At 28.5% G+C, this 23,505-nt stretch overlaps 1 protein-coding gene across 2 annotated transcripts; it reads left to right on the forward strand.

The window, feature by feature from the left end:
• The first annotated feature begins 1,794 nt into the window (after positions 1-1,794).
• On the forward strand, positions 1,795-11,131 carry LOC129959807 (tRNA wybutosine-synthesizing protein 2 homolog). Of its 2 annotated transcripts, none has more exons than XM_056072701.1 (5): positions 1,795-2,141; positions 3,320-3,470; positions 7,656-7,765; positions 8,391-8,548; positions 10,496-11,128. In XM_056072701.1, the coding sequence occupies exons 1-5, from the start codon at positions 1,955-1,957 to the stop codon at positions 10,886-10,888; spliced, it is 999 nt and encodes a 332-aa protein (XP_055928676.1). In that variant the 5' UTR covers positions 1,795-1,954; the 3' UTR covers positions 10,889-11,128. The 2 variants fall into 2 exon arrangements, with proteins under 2 accessions (XP_055928676.1, XP_055928682.1); XM_056072707.1 differs by lacking the exon at positions 1,795-2,141 and adding an exon at positions 2,770-2,806 and having other exon boundaries at positions 10,496-11,131.
• Positions 11,132-23,505: the final 12,374 nt, after the last annotated feature.

The raw sequence follows: 23,505 nt of genomic DNA on the forward strand, positions 1-23,505 counted from the left end.
TAAAATGATATACTGGTGGGTGTCTAAACAATTTTCCCAATAATCTCCTCAACAGCAAACAATATTTCTTGGTCTTATTCCCTTTTACTTGTTTTATTAACTGTCAACTTTTTTAAATATGCATGTAAAGGAAATGTATTTCCATTAATATGAGCATGTTTCTTAAAATTATTTTATGATAATAAAAGATAAGTATTATTTTGAATTGTTTTTATCAATCATTTATAATTACTCCTTCAATACCAATTGTTATGCTGCTTCTGACCTAATGATATCTACAATATCAGATTGATAGATAAAGTTATTGAAATTGATCATATATTTAGTAATTGACAACAAAGTAAAGATCTATTAAATGAGTACAACTCCTTTGTTTAAGGGTAAAAACTTTTAATTTTCAGTGTGCATGTTGTTTTAAAACAGCAAAAAATTTTAATAGCAATATAATTTTAAATGGAAAATAAATTTTCTTAACTACTTGCAATTTTGGTCCCTCCCCTTCATAATTTCAGTCATCAGGCTTTAGCACTGATATACTTAAAAAGGGCCTTACAGGAGAATTGAGTATACAGCAGCAAATTGTGCCAGGTTATCACTTTTTTAAAGACTATAAGTTGTCAAATATGTTAACTTTTTATTTTTCATTATATTAGTTTGATGAGTTTAATAGGTTTGGCTAGATTTTTTTCCATTTAGACAAGAATCTTGAGCACAATTCTCCTGTTTTTCCACTTAAAACACACAAAAGAAAATGAACTAATTATTCACTATTTAAAGCCTTGGAAGATTTGAATTGATATTGTCCCAAAATTCTAAACTCAAATATAATGAATTAACAAATATATAAAGAAATTAGATGATTTCAAATCTTCATGTTATAACACACTATATATAATTAAGTTCTATTTGAAAATTTTAATACAAATAAAATTATTCACAAATTTATTTTTCGAATAATTTTTATTAAAATATTATATAAATTATACAATAATGTCCAAAACTCCACAACTATAAGAAAAGTTATGTTTAAAAATAAAAAAATGTAACTTGGGATAAACATGAACAGGTAAAACATTGGAAGAAATAGTCTAACCAAACTATGCTTGTTAAGTCTAACCTAAGTCTAAAGCTTGTTAGTCTAACCAAATTATGCTTCCAACTAAGCTTGTTTTTTTAAAAAAAAAAAAAAAAAAACAAAATAGCATTTAAAAGAAAAAGAAAAATCTGACAGCAGAAATTGTTTAATTTTTTTCTATTGGATTTAACAGCCAATAGAAAATACAGTCTTAAATACAATAATTCGTTTCGAATGATATACATTAAAAATAGTGGATGCCCCACCTTGTAACAATCGCGCTGACAGAATTTAACTTAACTTACTCATCGCATGCCTGGGAAACAGGAATCCGATTAATATTAGCTTCCTGTCGAAGCTGTAATACTTGCTTTCGTAAACTTTGAATTTGAGACATTTTGTATATGTAAATATACTTGTGTTTAACGGCAAGAATGAGTTCGGGCACAAAATAAAGCAAATTAAAAATAAAAAACAAAACACAAGAGTAATCGATACATCGATATGAAGGCTTTACTAAAAGTTCATCGATAATTATTTAATAATTAGTTCAAAATATTATTTCACTGTAGTCGGGTTCACATTAAAAAATGATCCTTTATTTGATTTTTTGAGTCAGTTTCATTTGATGTTAGTATCAAATTAAAATGAGTAGTTATAATAAATTTTCGGAAAAGAAACTTACATTATTGAAGAATAGAAGTGAAAAGAATATCACTTCATATATTTTGAAAATTTTTGTTTCGTCTGCTTGCCGTGTTGTGATTTGTTTACAATAATGTTGGTTAACATGCTTAAAACTGATAATGCTTTTTTTCTTTCTTGATCAAATAATATAGAAATATTTAATTGATTTAATATGAATGTTAATTAATTAAAATGACGAAAGAGAGAAAAAAATGCTTGAGCCCTTATGTGAATTTGAAAAACAATTTATTAAATGAAATTGAAAAATTAAAATTAGATAAAATTCTTCTGGATGACATACCTTCTAAGTGGGAGAAACATGGAGATTTAGTTCTTCTTCCGGCATCAAGTTTTCAAAACAAACTGTGGTCTCTTCTTGGTAGAACATAAATAAATATTTTTGACTTAAAGTAGTTTTAATGCATATATTGATAACATATTTAATAATTACGAATAAGTTTATAACTACTGCAGTTTTTAGTGAATTTACTAAGTGAATATGAAATAAAAGTGTTCAGTCTTAATTGATATATAAATTCATTGATTTTTGGGGAAAGTGAAGAAATGTTCACTGCTTTCAACATCGCCACCTGATAATCTCTTCTACTGAGCTCAAAAGTCAGCTTGGATATCATAATTCTCGTCGTAAAAAAGAAGTGGACGATTCTTCATATTTACAGTTTTTGTTTTTGTGTGTGCGTGTTTTGTAAGAATTTTACTGACATTTAAAAGTGGAACTTTAAAATTTGATTAATTCCTATTTTATTAATAATTTTGCTCTGAACCACAAATATAGTACCATATTATTTTGACTATTTAAAAAATTATCATGTGAAATCAGACATTCCACCTCTTTTTGAAAATAATATCTTGTAATTAATAGTATTTTTTTTTTTTTTTTTTTTTGCCTCATGGCTATATGAATAAATATTTTATATGGATTCTTGTGTATTTACCACCTACCATTTGTAATTTTTTTGTCTTGACTGCAGGCCATTGTTGAATATAGTCAACAGACTAACATGCCATCAATTGCTGATTGCAGTAAGCATACCTTTAGCAATTGTTTTCTGATGATTAATCATTGGTATTATGTGTTTAGTGAAAAAGTGCTCTTATATATTTTCGTTACCTGTTCTCTATCTGCTTTTCATCTTTATTATATCTTCATTACATTTACTAATCAGCATTTGTTGTTATCTCATTAAAAAGTCCCTAGTACTGCATAATATTATGCATTTTGTATTACTTGGATTAAAATCTATAATATCATTTACATAGTATTAAGGCCAGATGTATTGACAAATATAGAAATAATAATGATTTCTTTTATTCAGTTTAGATCTAAGTATCAAGAAAAGCTTATTTTTACTCACTTTCAAATTAATTATGCTTGGGGGGGGGAAACACATTTTATCTGAAGTTTAGGATCAGGTTTAGGAAATTCAGGATCAATAAAAATATTTTAATAATTTATAACTGATTTAAAATTTTATTTTATTATTATTATTTTTTATTTTCTGATTAGCTATTCTTCAAGAATTTTATGTATTTCAGGAGGACGATTATGGGATATTGTTTCAGAAGCCTTAAAATGTCAAAGAGTTGCCAGAAAATACACTATAACTAACGATAATTTTAGAAGCCCACAGGTAGAAATTTTAAAGGGCTGTGATGGTTGGGTATTGCACATTGATAATAAAATTAAGTAAGTAAAGTTATTTTCATGGAAAAATTATTTTGTTTAATCTTTAGATGGTCCTTTATAGGCTGTGTTATTTGACCTAAAGCTACTGAACTTGGCATATATATTTTACTTTAGAAAATGGAAATGTGCACCTCAAAGCAGTTTTTTAAAAAATTTAATTAGAATTTTAATTGATTAAAAATTAAGCAAAATGTTATAATTATGATAACATCCAAAAAATATTACAATAGAAAAATAATTTTTACATCATTTTAAAATTTTTAAAATTATCTTTTAAAAAATACCAATATTTTAACATATAAATAAAGTTTCTATTTTTAATCATTTTTCAAAAATATTTTACATATGTTTTCCAAAACTTTATTTTACAAAATATAAAAATAGGATTGAACTCACACGAGCATATTGCACCTGCAAGGAAAAAAATTAGCTTTTATCTGTATGTTGACATCATATTGACAGAAGTTCAGATTAAATTAACTTTTACTCTAAATTAAACCTAGAAAAGTGTAATTTTCAGCGTATGTCTCTAAAAAATGAAATAAACTTGTATGATAATCTTTTAGGAAAATAAGTGAAAAAAAAAAAAACTTTCTGTAAACTTTTAAATTATTTTTATGGTTAATTCATTAATACCGTTTTATTTTAGGCAAATAAGGTTCATATACATGTAATATACCAACTCTAATTGGGTCACAATATCTAAATTATAAATAGTTAATATTAGGTTACATCTAAGATACTCTTAATGAGATTAATAATACTATTTCATGCAGTTTGAATCAATAAATATTTTGATAAATTATGAATATTATATTTTTATGTAAATCTTTAGTCATATAAATCATATTTAGTTAAATATTCATGAAATACTAACATTTTAAATAAAAAGAAAAATCAACTTTATTGTGTCTTAAAATAGAGTGCATTATGAAAACTTGAATATTTCTATCTTATAAAAAGTGTGCGATTTTAATTCACCCCATTGACCATCTCAAAGAAGGTACATTAATCAACATCCAGAATTTCCTACAAACTAATTAGCCTAAAATTAGGAAATTATTGATTGAATGGTGATATTTATAACTCAGTCAGATTTGCTTGCAGAAGATAAATTTTTTTTTTATTTAAAAGTTGGTGTGTCTAGAATATTTATTGTATAAAAAGTCATTTATTATAAATGACTGTATAAAATTCATTCAACTTATAACTTAAAAGTATATTATCCTAGATTTTTAAAAGTTGTATAAACTTGTCTGTTTCATTTTATTAGATTTGGAACTGCTAATATACTAAAAAAATTACTTCGAAGGATTATAGTGTACATCACTGAATGAAAATATAATAGAAAGAATTTCAGTAATCTATACTTATAATAAAGCTCAATGTGTGTGTGTGTTTTGGTGCTGTACAGGCCACACCTTTCTACCTACAACTACTAAATTTGGCATGTGTATACTTTGGTGGCCAGGAATGTGCATCTCAGAATGATTTTTTGAATTTTTAATTAAAATTTTAATTAATTAAAAATTAAGCGAAATTTTGGCATTTTTCCACAATAACTTCCAAAAGTATTACAGCAGAAAATTGATTTTTACATCATACTGAATTCAAAAATTAATCTTTTCAATGATACTAATATTTTAATGAACAAATTAAATTCCTATTTTTAATGAATTTTTTAAAAAATAATTGTAAATCATATTTTTCAACAATTTATTTCATGCAAAACAAAAATAAAATTGGAGCACGTTGCACGTTAATAGAGAAAAATTAGCTATTAGCAATATGTTGTCATCATATTAACAAAAGCTCAAATTAAAAAATAAATCAACTATTTATCAATATGTTGTCATCATATTAACAAAAGCTCAAATTAAAAAATAAATCAACTATTATTGCAAATTAAGTATATAAAAATTCAGCATATGTCTGTATGAAATGAAACAAATATGAAATATGATTTTTTCTAAAAAGTATATGCAAAAAAAAAAAAAAGTTTCCTGTGACTTTTGCAATATCTATATTATTAATTCAATAAATTAGCTTTATTTAGGACAAACATGGCTTAATATATAGCCTTTCAATTCAAGTATCAAAAGCTAATTTGTAAACCATTAATAGTAGAAATACATGTATTAAACTGGTTTAAATGAAGTAAATAATTATAATTTATATAACTTGAGTCAATGAATGCTCTAATAAATTTCAAAATGTTTAGCTTTTGCCTAGATCCTCTGCTCTGTGTGTCATATTTAACAAAATATTCTTGAGACTCCAATATTTTAAATAAAAAAAAATGTACTCCAATGAACTAAATCAGTCAAAAAACCTGATTGATTAATGGCAACTTGATTACTATTCAATAAAAATGGGCGATTTTAGACTACTTCATCGAACCCTCCTCCCAGGGTTTCTCACATCTGCTTGGCCTAAAGTTATGAAAATATTGATTGCTCTAAACTATTCCATTCAAAACTTCATAAATCAATCAGATTTAATCGCAGAAGGTAGAAAAGTGCATTTACTTATTTAAAAGTTGCATTGTCAAAAATATTTCGCAGAATGGGATTCCTTGGGACCAAAGGACAGAATAAAATTTAGATCTCATAATTTTTTGAAGTATATTTATAGATTGAAACAAAATAGAATATTGTTATTAATGACATTTAAATTATTTTGAAAGCAAAAAAAAAAACTGAATTTTATGATGAACCTGAGAAATTTTTGTCAAATAATTCTTAAAATACTACATAAATTATGAAAATTATTTTGTAGTGTATATAAGACTTAACTGCTAAACAATTCTGTTTTCTGCACTGATTTTTAAAAAAATGCAGGGTTTCAGTAAAAAATGTTTATATATATATGTATATATATTAATTGCAGCTTAAGAATTTTTACTTTAATTTAAAATTCAAATTTTACGGGAACTAACAGAAAATTAGAGAGATACATGGTACATTATGGTTTAAAGTCTTTATAATAGTATGAGTGAATTATATGACTATCAAAATTTGAAGCTTAGAAATATTTTGATGAAGAAGCTATTGAAGACAAGTTATATACAATATTTAATTGAAAATTTTAACCATCATTAAGATTATCGAACCAGCTGGTCGCCAAAGGCAGCTAGTTATTAAATATAACCAATGTTGATAAATAAATGTCCCCCTTTTTTTAAGTTCAATTAATTATCATTGAATAAGCCACCAATTATTGGTGGCTTGTTTCCCTATTTACAGACAAAGAAATGGATAGTTTGGATTGAGACAAATAATTTCCCTTCACTCATCCCCAAGCTAATTGAGTTGTCTAAAAATTTATGAAACCTGAAAAACTTTATTTTGCAGCTTCTGAATAATATTGACAGCAAGAGACTTATTCAAAATTTCATAAATAATGCCCTTAATAAATCAGAAATAAATACTTGCAATAAATATTAAAATTTAATAAAGTAGAAATAATAATGACACTGATCAATAACTGAATTATTTATTAAATAAAAATTTATTATTAGAAAGTTTTTTGTGACAAGAAAAATGATTAAAAATGAACTGTGAAAATTTGATTGCAATATTATTTTTTGTTTAAAATTAAAATATTAAATTAAAATGCAGATTTATTCTACATACTCTGATTTTAATTTAGAATTATTAATACATAAAACATTGAGATTGTATTTTTTTTTTTTTAAATAATCGTCGTACAACTGGAATGAAAATTGGCCAAACTTAAAGAAGCAAGTGAAGAAAACATGTAGATTGGTTTAAACTGTGCACTTTAATATTTTTATGTTTGGCTTTAATAACCACTTGTTTACAGGCATTGTTTTCTTTTCTTTTTTTTTTTTTTTTTATTCCTGACAGCATAAACTGAAATATCAGATTTTTTTAAAAATCTATTATGTGTAAAATATAGTAAATGTCCAAATTCTGCCTTTTTTTGTGTTTATATATTAAACTAATAAATTATAAAACAATTTGTGTTCTATATAATTAATGTAAAAGCAATAAATATTACATTAGCTTTCTTTCAAAAGATTTACATCTGCAAATTTTACAAAAAGTTATAACCTGTAAATTTTTGAAGTTTGAAACTTAATTATGTCAAATTGAGAATTTCAGATTAGTTTTGTTTCATTTTTCATCAATTTAAGTATATTTAAATATAATTTTTTTTCAGATATACATATGACATTACTAAGTGCATGTTTAGTGCAGGGAACATTTCAGAAAAACTTCGAATTGCTCAACTTTCATGCAAAGGAGAAACAGTTGTAGATTTATATGCTGGTATGGATTTTTTTTCAATAAACTCATTACATTTTTTAACTCCTAATTAATCAATGCTTATTATACAGTTGCTGCAATATATAGTATATACATATATAGTATGTAATGTTACAATGCATAGATTGTACAACTGTGTTGGCTGCTGTTACTTTTCCAAATTTTTATCTTATATTTAGTTAACAAATTTTAGTGTAAAATTCAAACAGTATTCCAAATGAAACTTCTGTTATAAATGCATGTATCAATATAGAAATCATATTTCTCATGTATTTGCTTTCACTTAAGATACATAAATGTCTTTTTTTTTTTCTACTATAAACATTATTTAACATTACTACAAAAAAATGCAAAAATAATAATAATAAATAAATAAAAATATTGCAATATTTGTGTAATTTAAAAGTCTTCAATATCTTTTTTTTTTCAAACTAAGCTTGCTAATTTATAATAAAATAACTGGCTTTTTATTTCTTTCTCCATTTTCTTTAACAAATTATCAGTTTTGCCTTCTGTTGATATTATCATTGAAGCATTAAATTTAAGTCCAGGTAACAGAGTTGTTTTATTATTAACAATTTTCTCTTCTCAAATGATATGTGACAATTTTTTTAAATTTTAATTTCAGGTATAGGTTATTTTACTTTACCATTCCTTGTTCATGCCAAAGCATCACTAGTGCATGCATGTGAATGGAATCCTCATGCTGTTGAAGCACTTTCAAAGAATTTACGATTAAATGGAGTAAAAGACCAATGCATTATTCATTATGGTGATAACAGAGAGGTATAAACAATATAGTTTTCAAGTGGAATTAAATTAATAATTTTTTTTAAATAAAAAAAAATTGTGCAGCTTACGTTTGGTAGAACTTCTATAATCCATTTTAATTGGTACCAGACCCAATATGTAAAATTGAATTAAAAAAAAAATTATTTCTTAGAAAAAATTGCTTATAACTTTTCTAATAATTCCATAAACATTATTCTTTAGATTTTATTTAATTCATGTATTAAAATGTCATTGCTTGGACAATCAACTGAAGTTAGTTATTTTGCTATATTTACATGGTTTCACTCTTGAAGATTTTATTTTGAAGTTTGGATAATCAGAATTCTAATAAAGTGGGGGGGGGGGGGGAATGAATAATTTTGAAGAAAAATTTTCTTATTCATTATAAGAAAATATAAATTCCATTTTAAAATAAACAGCTTAAGAACTGTTCATATTCAAAATGTATTATCACAGTAGGATGCACAATTATATTTTCATTGGTGTCATCATATAAAGTAAAAGAATAATGTATATGATTAAATTATCCCAAATTTTAAAAAGTCATAAAAATTTTCAGAATTAAAAAGAAAATTCTATTATTGAAAGAATTCAAAAATTTTAAGTAATGGTATAATTTTTCAGTAGCAGCTTCCTTTAGGTATAAAATTTTACTTTATGTGAGATTGCTATCAAAAGCAAATACTTTTTAATAATTGAAAGAATATCATTAAAATAATTAGGGGATATTTAGTGAAAAAGTAATTTAAAATTATTCCTACCCAACTTATATCAATTTTTTTCTGTGACATTTCTATTGCATTGGCAAGAAAGACTGTTACTGTTGATGGGAATAAATTTGTGTTGAATTCTGATTTATTTCTGAAAAAAAAGTTTTTTCTACTATTAAAAACAAATTTGAATGGATTTACTTGGTTACTGATATTTTTTCTTATGAGAAATGCATAATATTATTTGTTGTAACAAAGTTAATAATATATGAAAAATTGCTTGTCACTTTTAATTTTTATAGATTTAAACTCGGATATTTGATATTAAGTAGTACTTTGTGAGATACAAACTTGAAATCTGAAAAATCAATAAAAGTTTACTAATTAAACTTTAAATGTATTTAAATAGCAGAAAAATTCCACTTGTTCCACAATTTACTAGACAATTTAAATACATTTTGTCTTACAATTCAACAATGAAGTCATCTTCATCATTTATTTTAAGCAGTATTAAAAAGTATTGCCTTATATAGCTACTTTCCATATTTTAGGAAATTAATAACTACCTACCTATGAATTGGCATTTATTTAAAAATTCACCATTCCAAAATGATTATGAAGTTTTTTCTGTATGTAATAATGATATTTTTTATTATTGATTTACTTTATGTACAAATTATATTTTGATAATTATAATTTTTGAAAGTGTAAAGGTAATAGGTCAGTGATAGTTTATATACCTATGTATCTACAAAAATTGATGAAAAATGTATGAAAATGCATTCCATGAATCTTATAAAGTGAATATAGCATTAAAGTCAGGTCCATTTTCCAAGTAAAATAAAAAAAAAAAAAATTCTAAGTCAAGATCTATTTTTTTTATAAAAATCAGTTGAAATACAAATAGCTAAATAATTGTTATAATCACTAAAATATGGGGAGAATTTTTGTTATTTTAAAAGTGTGTATCACTTTAAATTCCAATTGCAGCAATTGCTAAAATGAATCTTTGTAAAGGTCTGCCACGAATCAAACTGGGCCCAAATACTTCTCCAATAACCTCTCCCATCTTCTCAATATTCTGGAGTTGTGTCCTCCTTTTCAGCTTACAAATCTGCCTATTAATAGATGTTTACTATTTAGTTCCATCCCCAAAACATTATTGTATTTTCATGTTTCCCATCTGTTTAGTTTAACTGAAAGTAATTTACATATTGTTTAATATTTTCAGGTTTGTCCAATTAACGTAGCAGATCGAGTTAATCTTGGGCTGATTCCTTCTTCAGAAAGAGGATGGGAAACTGCTTGCAAAGCATTAAAAGTGAGTGGTGGCATTTTACACGTGCATGGAAATGTCACGTCTAATTTACATCCTACTCAATACGATGCAGGAGAGAAAATTTCAGGTCCTCAAGTAAAAGCAGAATGGACAGTTTGGTCTGATTATGTCTGTAAGAGAATGAAGAACATTTTCAAACTTTTATATTCAAGTGATTGGATGGTAACTGTGATGAATATAACTCGAATTAAATCATATGCCCCTCACATAGATCATCTTGTTGTGGATATTTGTTGTAAGCCATCTGAAAATGGTAAAGATCTGAGGAACAACATAAATATTTAAAATATGATCTTTTTGTTTTATTTCCCATTATATGATTTAAAGATTTTATTACAACAAGTACTGAGCGCTCTTTCAGCAAATTAAAATTAATAAAAAATTATCTTCTGTCAAGCATGTGTTCAGAACACTTAAATGCACTTGCTGTATCAAGCATCGAAAAAAGAAATTGCAAAAAATTGTCATTTTTCTGAAGTAATTTATGTATTTGTCAAAAAAAAAATCACGCATTAAATGAATATGCATTAATAAAATATGTTCAGATTTGTATTTTTTTTTTTTTTCGCTTTGCAAAAAATTAGGGCCCTAAATGAATTCTTGCACCCAAGCCCATTTGAAGAGAAGGCCGGCTCTGACCATAAAGCCTTTTATCTACTTTGTCATAACTAGCTATAAATATATGGCGACGAATTATGTTATGAATCTGTAAATTTTTGTCACTATAATTTTTCAAATTTAAGTCATTATGAGATTCCTCCTTCAGATTTATGATTGTCAACGCTACTGATTTTCTGTATGTGTGAGTTCTACAACAATTCCTTGTCAAAAATATATTTTAAATTCTTTTATATTTTTTTAGAATAAAAAATATATAATTCTTACGTATATCTAAAAAACCTTGCAGTTGTTGCTACCGTAAATATACATTCTGCATGTTCTGAATTTGATGCTTGTAATAAAATTTTGTGGCATTAAAACGCAAAATCAAAAATTAGGTGTGTAGTGTAAACTAAATAAAAAGTTCATTATTTTTTTCGTACTTGAGTAGCCTCTTAGCCGATGCATTTCCAAAGAATTGCACCGTTGCCCAGGGAACACCACGTGGACGTGGGCTACTTTTGTTCCCCGCCCACCCATCCTCCATCGCTGCATCCGAAGACAGTTCTGATCTGAAAACTGCATCGGCAGCCGACGACAGTTTTGATGTTAAACTGTATCCTTCTGAGACCAGTATCTCACTGGAATATCCAATGCTAAGCAGAACTGGTAGATCGCAAAGGACAGGCTCTCCGACAGGAGCCATCCGTGCAGGCAAACCCAGAGAAGAACACAGCTTGTAGACCGTATAGGATTCTTCAACAGGGATATCAGACTTCTGGATTGCAGATGGTGCCAGTTTCGCTGGAAGTTCTAAAGCTAGGCAAATGCTAAATACCGTGTAGGAGCGAACCATTGGGACGGATTCTACTCTAGTCGCAGGTGGATCAGATGGTGTATTAACATCTTGATCCAAATCGGGATCAAAAAACAGATCTCCGATTGAGGGTAAGTGAGGGAACATGTAATATTTCAACAGTTCCCAGATCGTCCGTCCATAGGACAATCCATCCAACGATGGCCGTAGCCTCATTGAAATGTTCACAAAACGCACTAAGCATAGCTCAGCAAAAAAAAGTCTCACAATTATCAGTTGCAAAAAGAGAAACGATTCCTAACAGAGCAGCAGAAGGTGGATTCATTGTTGTTGTTGTTGCTAATCTCCATGGTCTGACTTAGTCAGACCAAATCCAAAAATCCGTTGACAAGAAGAAAGTCAAAAACGAGGAAGGGAGAAGAATAAATTTCTCCCCAATGAAATCCTAAACAGTCCAGAATATGTTCAGCAGAGGCCTGATGCTGGCAGCATTTCGGGCAAAGAGGGTAAAATTTTTCACCCTGAGAAAAGAAAAGACATTTAAGATGGCCACTGGCAAGGCGCGACAGGCAAGTGTTGGTTTTTCTATCACAAGGAAGATTTAAGGACTGACCCGTCTTATTGGCTCTATACCAATCATGAGTAGGGGGAACCATCCAATTCTTCTTATTTAGGAATTTCGCCTGAGAGAACAGTTCTAAGTATGTGAGCTCAGCAGAAGATGAAGTCGCTAGGCTGCTTCCTTTCTTTGCAAGCCTGTCTGCTATTTCGTTACCAAGTAGAGCCACATGAGATGGGATCCACTGGAAATGAATATCATGTTGAAGTGAAATCAGCTTCAACTTAGGTGGATTCATTGTTTCATCTTTTATATTGTTTGTATTCTGTGCATTTGTTTAACATTAAACAGTAATATTTCTGTTAAAAACAACAATCAGAGTGATTGTTGAAACCTTCTACATCCAATAACAATTGAAATATAATCAATGATTGTTACTTGGTTAACAATGGATTAAATCTAATAATCAAGTATAGAATACTAGAGGGGGGCAAAGAGGGGAGTTAATATTTAATTAAATTATGTGGGTTTTAATTTATATATTTTTTTCGAATATTAACTACATTTTTCATGAGGGATTTAAAACGAATACTATCGATCGAGATTGAAATTGATTAAAATTTGTAAAAAATGTGTTGAGTAAAATTTGAGAACAAATTTCCTTTTTACTTAATATGTTAAGAAATAAGTTTCTGCCCTGTGCTGTATTTGAGGTAAATTGCCATTTCATATTAATGTAGTAGTTAGTTAAACAAAGGAAGTGGAAGGTAAAAGAAAAGTGAGAGAAAAAGATATGAAACGCGCAAAAATATGCTGGAAGATAAAATTCACTCGAAACTAATGCAGAAAAAAACATTAATTCAAAAAGTACCAATTTTCAAAATCAATTACATAAGCGTTTAGTGCTTCGTAGAATAATGAAGAAAACCGAATATGCATTTTGGATGCTCATTTGGCAACCAAATAAAACTCAAAATTTCATACCAAACTATTTTAATGATAAGATCAATTATCATATTAAGTTACCATTACTACGTTTACACGCTTCCCCTTGTGTTCTATCTGTGAGGTGTGTGAAAGGAAGTGGAAGGTAAAAAGGGGTTGTGCACGCGAGTGTGTGAGTGTATCATCTTCATATGAGCTGGAAGTCAAACTTCTGCCCTCGGGTGCTCAGGGATTTTTACCCTCAGAAGCTACTGGACCCTTCTTCTCGTTGTAACGCGGACAGATATTAAATCTATACATCAAATATTACTCATTTAGCGTTCTTCGTTTTGTTGCTATCGTGTTAAATTACTTTCGGGTCACTGAATTGACAAATTTCCTATGAATGCATTTTGTTCAAAATTTGATAGAAATTTCAAAATCTGAAGTAGAGACCATATACAAAATTTCATCCATCAAGCTGAAAACGCTTTTGAATAATTGTGTTCCCTCATAGGCGTGATTTTATTTTAAAAAAATAAGTTTCTCAGATTCAGGGAGATCTAAAACGTGCTGATTCGTCAAAATATGGAGTTCGATTTTTTTATTATTACTATTATAATTTACTATTATATTTTTTATTATTACTATTTACTATTATAAGTGCGAACTATAAAACTATACTTAAACTATTATTATAAACTATATTTTTTAACTATTATAAGTCCTGGCTAGGCAGACCGTCAATCTATTCTTATTTGATTGACTGTTGACAAGTTTTCAGAAAGTTGGCACGATTTTGTCATGTTTTGCAAGCAACTGGACTCAAGTCTTACTGAACATTTAATTTACTGTGTCTTACTATAAAAAGTACCCAGAAACTGAATTGAAACTTCAAGTGGTACAAATAATACTCAAAACCTGGAAAGTGAAATGCAATCATTCATTTTGTTAAAATTTAATAATATGGAATGTATTAAATATAATTAGTATTTTGTAGCTTTTTTCATATAGTGTTAAACTGATCTTTAATCAGGAATCTGTTTTATACATGAAAATTTTTTGAAAAATGATGATATGAATAATTTATATACCTTCTTCCAACATTTATCCTTTAAGCTTTATACATGATTTCAGTCTTAAACCCTTAGAAACCACAAAGACGCTAGAAAAATTGAAATTTATTCTTAGAGATTAAGAGCTATTGAAGGTGTTTGCGTAGCTGTCATCAGGCTTTGTCACAAGTTTAGAGAAATTTTCCAAAAACTTTGTAAAGTTTTATAACACAGATGTAGATGAAAACCTAATCTAGGAAATTTGTTTGCTAGGGGATTTGATTTTGAATGAAAGAGATGCAAATAACGCACAAGATATATTGCAATGCATACTAAATAATAATTATAATGAGTTATTTCTAAATGTATTAACTGTGTTAAAACTTTTCTTTACGTTGCCAATTACTGCAGCAATTGCTGAGCGCTCTTTCAGCGAATTAAAATTAATAAAAAATTATCTTTTGTCAAGCATGTGTTCAGAACACTTAAATGCACTTGCTGTACTAGCATCGAAAAATAAATTGCATAAAATTGTAATTTTTCTGAAGTAATTGGTTTATTAGCAAAAAAAAAAAAAAAAAAAAAAAAAAAAAAAAAAAAAAAAAAAAATCACGCATCAAATGAATATACATTAATAACATATATTCAGATTTGTATATATATACATTTTTTTCGCTTTACAAAAAATTAGGGCCCCAAATGACTTCTTGCACCCAAGCCCCTTTGAAGAGAAGGCCGGCTCTGAGTGTAAATTTTTTGCGTCGAGCTTGAAAGCTCGACCCAAAGAACTCTGTTAGAAAGCATAAATATTAGACCAGTTCTGGAGAAGAAAAATTCAGCAGATCCTCCATCTAAGCAGAAAATTCCTCTCGAAAGTCCTGCAACAAAATAATGGAAACTCATCGATGCCAACTAATTCCTTCGGAGAGAAAAAGTCAAGAAACTCTCTCAGAGATTCAAGATAGGGAAATTATTATTTCTGAGAGGGATTTTATTGGATTGACTTCGCCTGATGTTGAAAATGATTTCTAGAATACTTTGTTTGCGGAGCCCGAAAAGAGCTCAAAATGAAAACTAAAGATCGCTTGCAATGTTGTAATATGGGTACACCATTCGAAGGAATGACTTTGGATATTCTAGGATATTCCCCTGTAATTGCAAAAAGCAACCGATACGTCCCTATAATATGGGCTATTTTACTATGTATTTAAAAAAATTCCATTCCAGATTAGGCAGTTTCAAATGTAGTTGAAGAAACTCGTTCGAAACTGGTTTTCCTTTATGGCTTGTCTGTAATATTGCGGTCGGGTCAAGGTACAAATTTTAATTCTGCGCTCTTTCCTGAACTGTGGAAATTTTGAAGATTGGAACGACAGTTTACATCCTAAGCCCGATGATATTGTCGATATATTTAACCGGGCGATTTAAATAATCTATCTTTATTTAAAACAAATGAAGAAAGTACCAAATTGCCGCTTTTTTTTTTTTCTATCGTATAAAAATACGGTTTGTAAGATGACTAGATGGGCTCCTATCAGAAATGTTTTTTGATTGAATGCTGCAATTCCTAAGGGTATGCCTTCTTCGTTGAATAAATACATGAATTATTTCATGTATTTGCCAGTTAGCGAAATAAACTGTCCTATGAATAAATGAAGAGTCCTTACAACCTGAGAGCAATATACCATCATTTTAAGGAGAGTGATCAACTCGAAGTGATGGGGATATTTGAGCCCGAACTTGGAAGAACCGTATACTATTGTCTAGAAACTGAACGATGGTATCTACAGAGTTTAAACATTTCCCAACGTCAATTCGAAATAGCTTTGGGAAATTTCAATAATTTTCATTTGGGAATAACAGCCATTCACGTTAATTAGTTTGCTCCATATTTGGCTGCTAATCATAGGTTTAAGTGTAAGGCTACCGGTGCGTGTAATCTTTGAATAGGGGAGCTGCGTTACAAATCTATTATGCCGATTCCTTATTATATTAATGTAAAACAGAAAAGAGATATTTACAAAGATTCTTAATAGATGTCAAGTTAATGACTTCCGGCATTGGCGACAAAAACGGTTTTAGAAAGTACAAGAATTTTGCCTTATCTCTATTATTTCTATTAGATTTTTACTATTATTTAATTAGTTCTCTGCTACTTGCTTATGTTGTTAATTTCTGACAGTGGAGTTCTTTTTAATACATTTTAGCTTTATTTTTTTTGTGCTTCATTGAAATTTGCTTTCACAAAGTTTTGTACTTACGGAATTTTCGTAAAATAAAGCGTCGTTTTCCTATTAGAAGTTTGTTGGACTACGTTTACTGTACACCCTCTAGATGATTTTCGTAATTTTATTCATTAGCGGTGTCTTTAATAACCGGTCATGTGATCACGAATGTTAAAAAATATACCTCGGCAAACGCTGAGAGGATTTCGGCAGCTACTAATGTGAGTAATTACAGTGCAACTTATAATTCGAAACCCACAATAATTAAAATTCTTTTCATATCGATTAATGTTTTGTGTTTTCTTGTGTTGTGTTTTTAAAAAAAAATTGAAAAAGACAACATTGATCCGTTATTTAATTTACCAAATGGGCATTGGATTTTAAACCAAATCAAGTGGTTTAGTCATGGGCATGTTCTTGCATCATTTTTACATATTTCACTACTGCTTTTTTAAATCTTAAATTTTAGTCATTAAATCGTTTACAGTCTCTTTCAACATTTTCAAAGGTGTTATATTATGTGTAATTTCTGTAGGCGTTTCAAGAACACTCGTTTTCATTAGTCTTCACTCTTTCTCCTTCTCCGTTGCCATGGTTTCGACAAAGCTTGTTTTTGTTTTTTCCGCGCCAGTACGTTTCGGGAATACCTTACCTTCGGAATACCTTAATAGCTATGCAAAAAAAAAAAAAAAAAAAAAAAAGAGTGACACTGTTTTCTGCCTCAGCGTTGCGAGGCAGACAACCAGTAACGAGGTAGAAAATGTGACCTTGAACCGCTTACAGAAAATACACAGACTATACTAGCTGAATTATGATTTTTCAAGATTGTTGATACCTTGAAAATATTATTATTATTTTTTGTGGTATTGCACTAAACTGAACTTCTATTTCAAATTTAAAAAATGCCTCACCTTGCTTTGCATTACGCATTGCTTAACATTAACATTGTTTAAGCAACTTGCTTAAGCTTAAGTTAAATTGAATTTTGCTCCATTCGTAGATTAGGATTTGAAGAAGCGAAGAATAGCATGTGACTCATCGAAAATTCTCTTTCGTAAAGGGCTTGCAATCTTCAGAGAACCGCTCTTTCAGCGCTAATAAATTTTTTAAAAAAATCGATTTATTCTTCTACATATGAGCGAAATTTTTATCTGACATCAATAGGTTACATAAATTTTTTTCCCGAAAATTTTTATTGACACTTCATTTGTTTTACAGTTCGCATTTCAGAAATTTCATTCGTTATGTCGAAATATCATTATTATTTTCAATTGAAATTTTAGTTCATTATTAATTTCTAATGAAAATTAAATGTTTCTGGAAATACTGTTTTTATGGAAGTTCGACCATAATTTAAAAATTTGGTAAAATTTCTATAAAAGTCGAATATTAATGGAAATATTATTTTCGACATTTATCTAGTGCATGACTGGGTGAAACGTTTATGCGTAAAATATAATGTAAAAATGTTTGAAATTGTAAAAAAAAAAGAAAGTCAGAAATTAATCTGATTCATTACAAAATGTTGGTAAAAAAAAGAACTCTTCCTGATCGCGAACTGCCTTTCTCAAATAACTTTAAATATCAGTTTAAAAAAAAAAAATAGGGGAAAGACAGTAGCAAACCTTTACTACTCATTTCAAAGAGAACAATACTTCATGATTGACTTTCACTAAATTGCGAGCAGGATACCATGCTTTAAAAAAATTTAACAAAATTCAAGAAAATATTCTACAGAATTTTAACTAACATCATTGGAAAAATTAAACAATTTTACACTTTAAAATGACAACAACAACAAAAAAAAATATTCAATAATTCTTTCGGAAGTTATTATCAAAAAGGTAGTCAAGAAGATCACTCTTGTTTTGGTTTCGGGAATTCTTTAGTAATTAAAACTTGGAAGGAAAAAAAATATTTCTAACGTGCACACCTTTAGCATCCTAAGTATACCTTTACCAAATTTGACAGCTCTAGATAGAATGGTCTGTTCGATAAATCGTCTCTAGACGATCAGATTTTTTTTTTATTTGTATCAAAGGCAAAGCGGCATGTAAAAAGAAAAGAGGAATATAAATTAGGATCAAAAGAAACCTTATAACCGGAACACTCTTTTGAAAAGCAGATGCGATTGTCGTAGTTTCAGGAATTCAGTCATTATAGAAGCTCACAGGTAACGGATATTCCACATGTACACTCGAAAATTACAACAGCTTGTATTTATTCTTCATAGTGAAACTCAGGTTAGGGAAGATTCACAACACTTCTTTGCTAGTTTTTCTGCACATTTCGTCATGTGGGACTTATTACATACATCACTCAGTTTCACTGGCTTAAAATGACAGGAATAAATATTTTCTAGCTGCAACAATGATTGCAAATACTTCATTAATAATTAGTTGTTGTAAGTATTCCATTTTAAATCAAATCCAACGGTTTACTTTTTGTACACGAAATATACTATGTTCACGCGAATGTCGCTTAACGCCAAACTTGGTAATCTTAAAATTACGGCAACCCCTTTACCCACCCTTCAGGTCGAGTCTTTCAGGGGTTCATTATAACGTTGACCCGCATGGGTTCCCCAGCCCCCCCCCCCCCAGAAGCTGTAAAAAAATTCAGTTTGTAAGGCTTAACAAAGCGAACCGCAATGCAATACCGCAATCAGCCATGTATTATATGAACTACTCACCGCAAAAGGAGTATATAAAGTGTAAATAAAGAAGTTTAAGCATAAGTACAGTCCACTGCTCACTTCGATTCACCATACTATAGAGGGCCGCGGTGGCTTGGTGGTAAGGTCTCGGCTTCGGAACCGGAGGGTTGCAGGTTCGTGCCCCGATTCCACCGAAGAACCGTCGTGTAAGGGGGTCTGTTGCACGTTAAATCCGTCATGACCAAACGTCCTCCCACTGGTGTGGTGTGGTGTAGTGTGGAGGGGGGGGGGTGCCAGCTCAGGTGTCGTCCTCGTCATCTGACAGCGGTTCAAAAGTACGAGGTCCGTCCCAAAATAGCTCTAGTGTTGCTTTAAAACGGGACGTTAATATAACTAACCCAAACCAAACCACCATACTATAAGAAAATATTGTAATCATAAAAAAAAAAAAAAAAAAAAAAAAAAAAAACTCTAGCGATTTTGATGAATTAGCAACATTTCTGATCTTCCTCAGTTCGAAAAACATAGTTTCGCTGTGATTATTTCTCCCTCTGTATACAAAAACCACGCATGAAATTTATATGGACTTTACATCATATTTATAGCTTTTTGTCAAATTTTGAACGATATCCGTTCACAGGAAGTCTAGTTGTCATGTGTCCAAATACAGGCGAACATGACAATTACAAAATTTTAAAAGCTAGGCGGATAAAATTTGGTAAGCAGATTTTGCATCTAAAATGTAGGTCCATATTAAATTTGGAAACAAATCCATAATGGAGATTGATTATCTGTTTGTCTGAATTTTTGCAGGCATCTAAAATACCATAATTCAAAAACCCAACTTAGATAAATAAAATTTGATATGAAACTTTGTTATTATAATTATAGTTCTAAGCCAAATTTCGGTTTTAATAGACTGAAAAAAAAGGCATCAAAATGCATATTAACTTTTCTTTACTGCTACGAAGTTTAAAATTTCTTTCGTGAAAAATAAAAATGTCAGAACTCTGGAAGAAAAAAAAAGTCTGGGCACTTTTGAAGTTCACGGCCTTTCCCAAGATCCGTTTTATTCAAAGATAGAGAGGAGACAGAGAAATAACATTTTTATTTAAAAATTTAAGAAAGACCAATCAAACACTAGCAAATATAATAAATATAATATTTGTTAATCATTTAGTTTACCTTAATTAATGATTACTAAAGATCTCAATGAAATATTTTATGTCATTTGGTTTTAAAGGTTTTAACAGAAAATATTTTGACTTAAAATTTATTAAATTCATGCTATTAATCTCGTTAAATTCACACTATTTTAAATATCTTGTACCGATCTATTTAATGGTCTGTGCATTTCTCTTATTTCTGATTACATCTTTATATACCAATTATCTTTATACACCTTTATACTACCAGGAAAAGACCAATAATCTTTATAAATAGGCACACTTTCAAAAAAATTTCACTACTGCTTGATTCTGAATTTACATCTTAATTTTAAATACAATAAAATGTCAAAAAAATTATTTAAATCGTGTTTTGTATTAAAACCTACTCAAAATGGAAAAATAAGCCGAATTTTCTTATATAGATCGCAACAATGAAAAAAAAAAAAAAAAAAAAAGTAGAAGCCAGAAGGAAATATTAGTTCAAAATTCATCGCCAATATCTTTCATTTTGGCGAGAAAATATATTGCTGTAAAATGTGTTTCAAATATTTTATTGAAATTAATTAAAAATAAAGAGGAAAATTATATGGCAAAAATTGGTATTATTGAAAAAATAATTTTTTTGAATTTTAAGGTCTTGTTAAAAATTGTTTTTGTTTTATTTTCGGAAGTTATTGTGAAAAACGTTAACATTTCGCTTAATTTTTAATTAATTATTCTAAATAAAATTGTAAAAAAATCGCTGTGAAATGCACATTCGCACCTTTTAAAATAATAAAGTTGAGAAATTTAATAATTATAGATCAAAAGTTTGATCTGCAAAATACAGCAGACACAAACACATTCATCTTTATTAGTAGTAGAAATATGTTACGAATCTGTAAAATAGCTTTCTTGTCGTATTAATCTTATAGTAAGAAAGAGAGATTTATAGGGATTCTTAATAGATATTCTGTGTTTTTAGTGGGATAAGGCATTGTTTTCCATTACCATTCAACTTGTTGCACTTCATTCACAGTAAACCTACCAGATAATGTTTGTAACAATATGAGCACTCATAAAGAATGGATTGTTGGATTTTTTTCAATAAATATGTCGGAATCTATTTCAGTCATATTCACTTTTTTTGGGAGGGGGGGGGGGATTTTAACATTTTAGCATTTCCTGTTCTCAGGTAAAAATGTCATTATGTTAAAATTCACTTTTACTTTTCAAAACCATGTTTGCAAATTAGTAAAAAGTGTTACATTTTTGTTATTTTTGAATTTATTTAATAATTTTATGAAATAAAATTCTTTTTCCAATGAGCTATTTTCTTAGAAATATGTAATAATGGTTTCATTTAACTCATTTAACATTAGTAGCAGTTTTCCCAAAATCCTATAAACCTCAAAACTTTTGTCGGAACGCCACAAATTTTTATTGAAAGACTAATCTTCATGGCGCAACTTCGATTCGCCAAAAAAACTGATTGATGTATTAGAAGAGATTCAAATCAGCAATTAATTAACAATGCTACAATAACTATAGCAACAATAACTATTCTAACTATTTAATATAGCATATTAAACAGTCATTAATCAAATTAAATTAATTTGTTAAATTAGCTATTTATTTGAATGAGATAAATATTAAAATGTCAGAATATAATATATAAATTTAAATCTCTGAAAATAGCATTTATTAAAATTGATTTTATTGAAATTTTTATAATCAGGATGAGTGTCCTTTCTAATGTTATGAATATACAATGTTTATTCTATGTGCTGTTTTTTTTTCTCCAGAAAGTGACATTAAATGTTTTACGTGGAAGTATATAATTTTTCTGACTGCTTAGGTTTGATTGCTAAATTCAAGATTTTTAAAAAATTGGAAAGTTTCTCTAAGTTTCTTTAGGAATAAGAAAAAACGAAATGAAACTGAATGAGTTTTGGAATTTTGGGTTCTGAATTACTTTGCACGATTTTATTATTTTTGTAACTAAATTACCAATTAATAATTAAATATCAATTTCGAATTTAAAATCGAATTTAAAAAAATATATTTCAAGATTCCATAATTATGAGTTTTAAAACCAGTAAAAAGTAGATAAAATAAAATGATTTTTTTTATACATCAATAAAAATGTGACCTTCAAAGATTATTTTTATTAAATTTGTTTTCTTTTTTAATACGATACATTGTTTGAAAAATAACATGTCATGTTCAAAATATTAAATTTTAATTATTAGGGTTAAGAAATCATATTATTAAAGCCTTACATCAATATTATTATTTCATTCTTTAAGAATCAGGTTATATTTAATTTTCTTGAACGTACCTTTAGCTTTCAACAGTGGAAGAAAAGCGCGTGATTCGGTCTTTGATGAAATTAATGAAAACGGTTTGAATTTCATGGAACTGATGATATTTATTGTTGAAAATTGAAAAAAGAATTAATCAGCGGGGTGTTCCTGTCTGTTCTTCCTACTGCATAAAATTGTTGGCTTTGAATAAAGTAATGAACGCCAAGTGAATGCTCACATTTTTCTTTTTTCTTCTTTCAGGGTCCTTATATGGGAAACTTTTGTGCTTCAAAGTACAGTTACAAAAACCAAAAACGTATTTTGGACAGTGTTTTTTTAATAGATTAAAATCGAAATTCGACACAGAATTATAATTTTAATCACATATCGAATTTCATTTACTTAAGTTCATTGAGATTTTCAGTTATCGCGTTTAGACCCACGAGAAAGTACAGAATAATAGCCAAGACCCTGAAGAATTTGGTTTCAAATTTCATATGGATCTACACTTAAGATGATAAATCCATTTTACCCTTTTTGTTGTTGTTGCTATTTTTGTTGATGTTATCTTGTTCACTTGTAATCCAACAGCTGCACAGACAGACTTCCTCT

Source organism: Argiope bruennichi, chromosome 2 (assembly GCF_947563725.1).
Source record: "Argiope bruennichi chromosome 2, qqArgBrue1.1, whole genome shotgun sequence".
Lineage (NCBI taxonomy): Eukaryota > Metazoa > Arthropoda > Arachnida > Araneae > Araneidae > Argiope > Argiope bruennichi.

Bases quoted from the DNA above. Each gene is read 5' to 3' on its own strand.
- LOC129959807 (XM_056072701.1), top strand. From the start codon at position 1,955: ATGACGAAAGAGAGAAAAAAATGCTTGAGCCCTTATGTGAATTTGAAA. The intron at 7,766-8,390 runs GTATGGATTTTT...TTTTAATTTCAG, and splicing joins AGTTGTAGATTTATATGCTG to GTATAGGTTATTTTACTTTA. The intron at 8,549-10,495 runs GTATAAACAATA...TAATATTTTCAG, and splicing joins ATTATGGTGATAACAGAGAG to GTTTGTCCAATTAACGTAGC.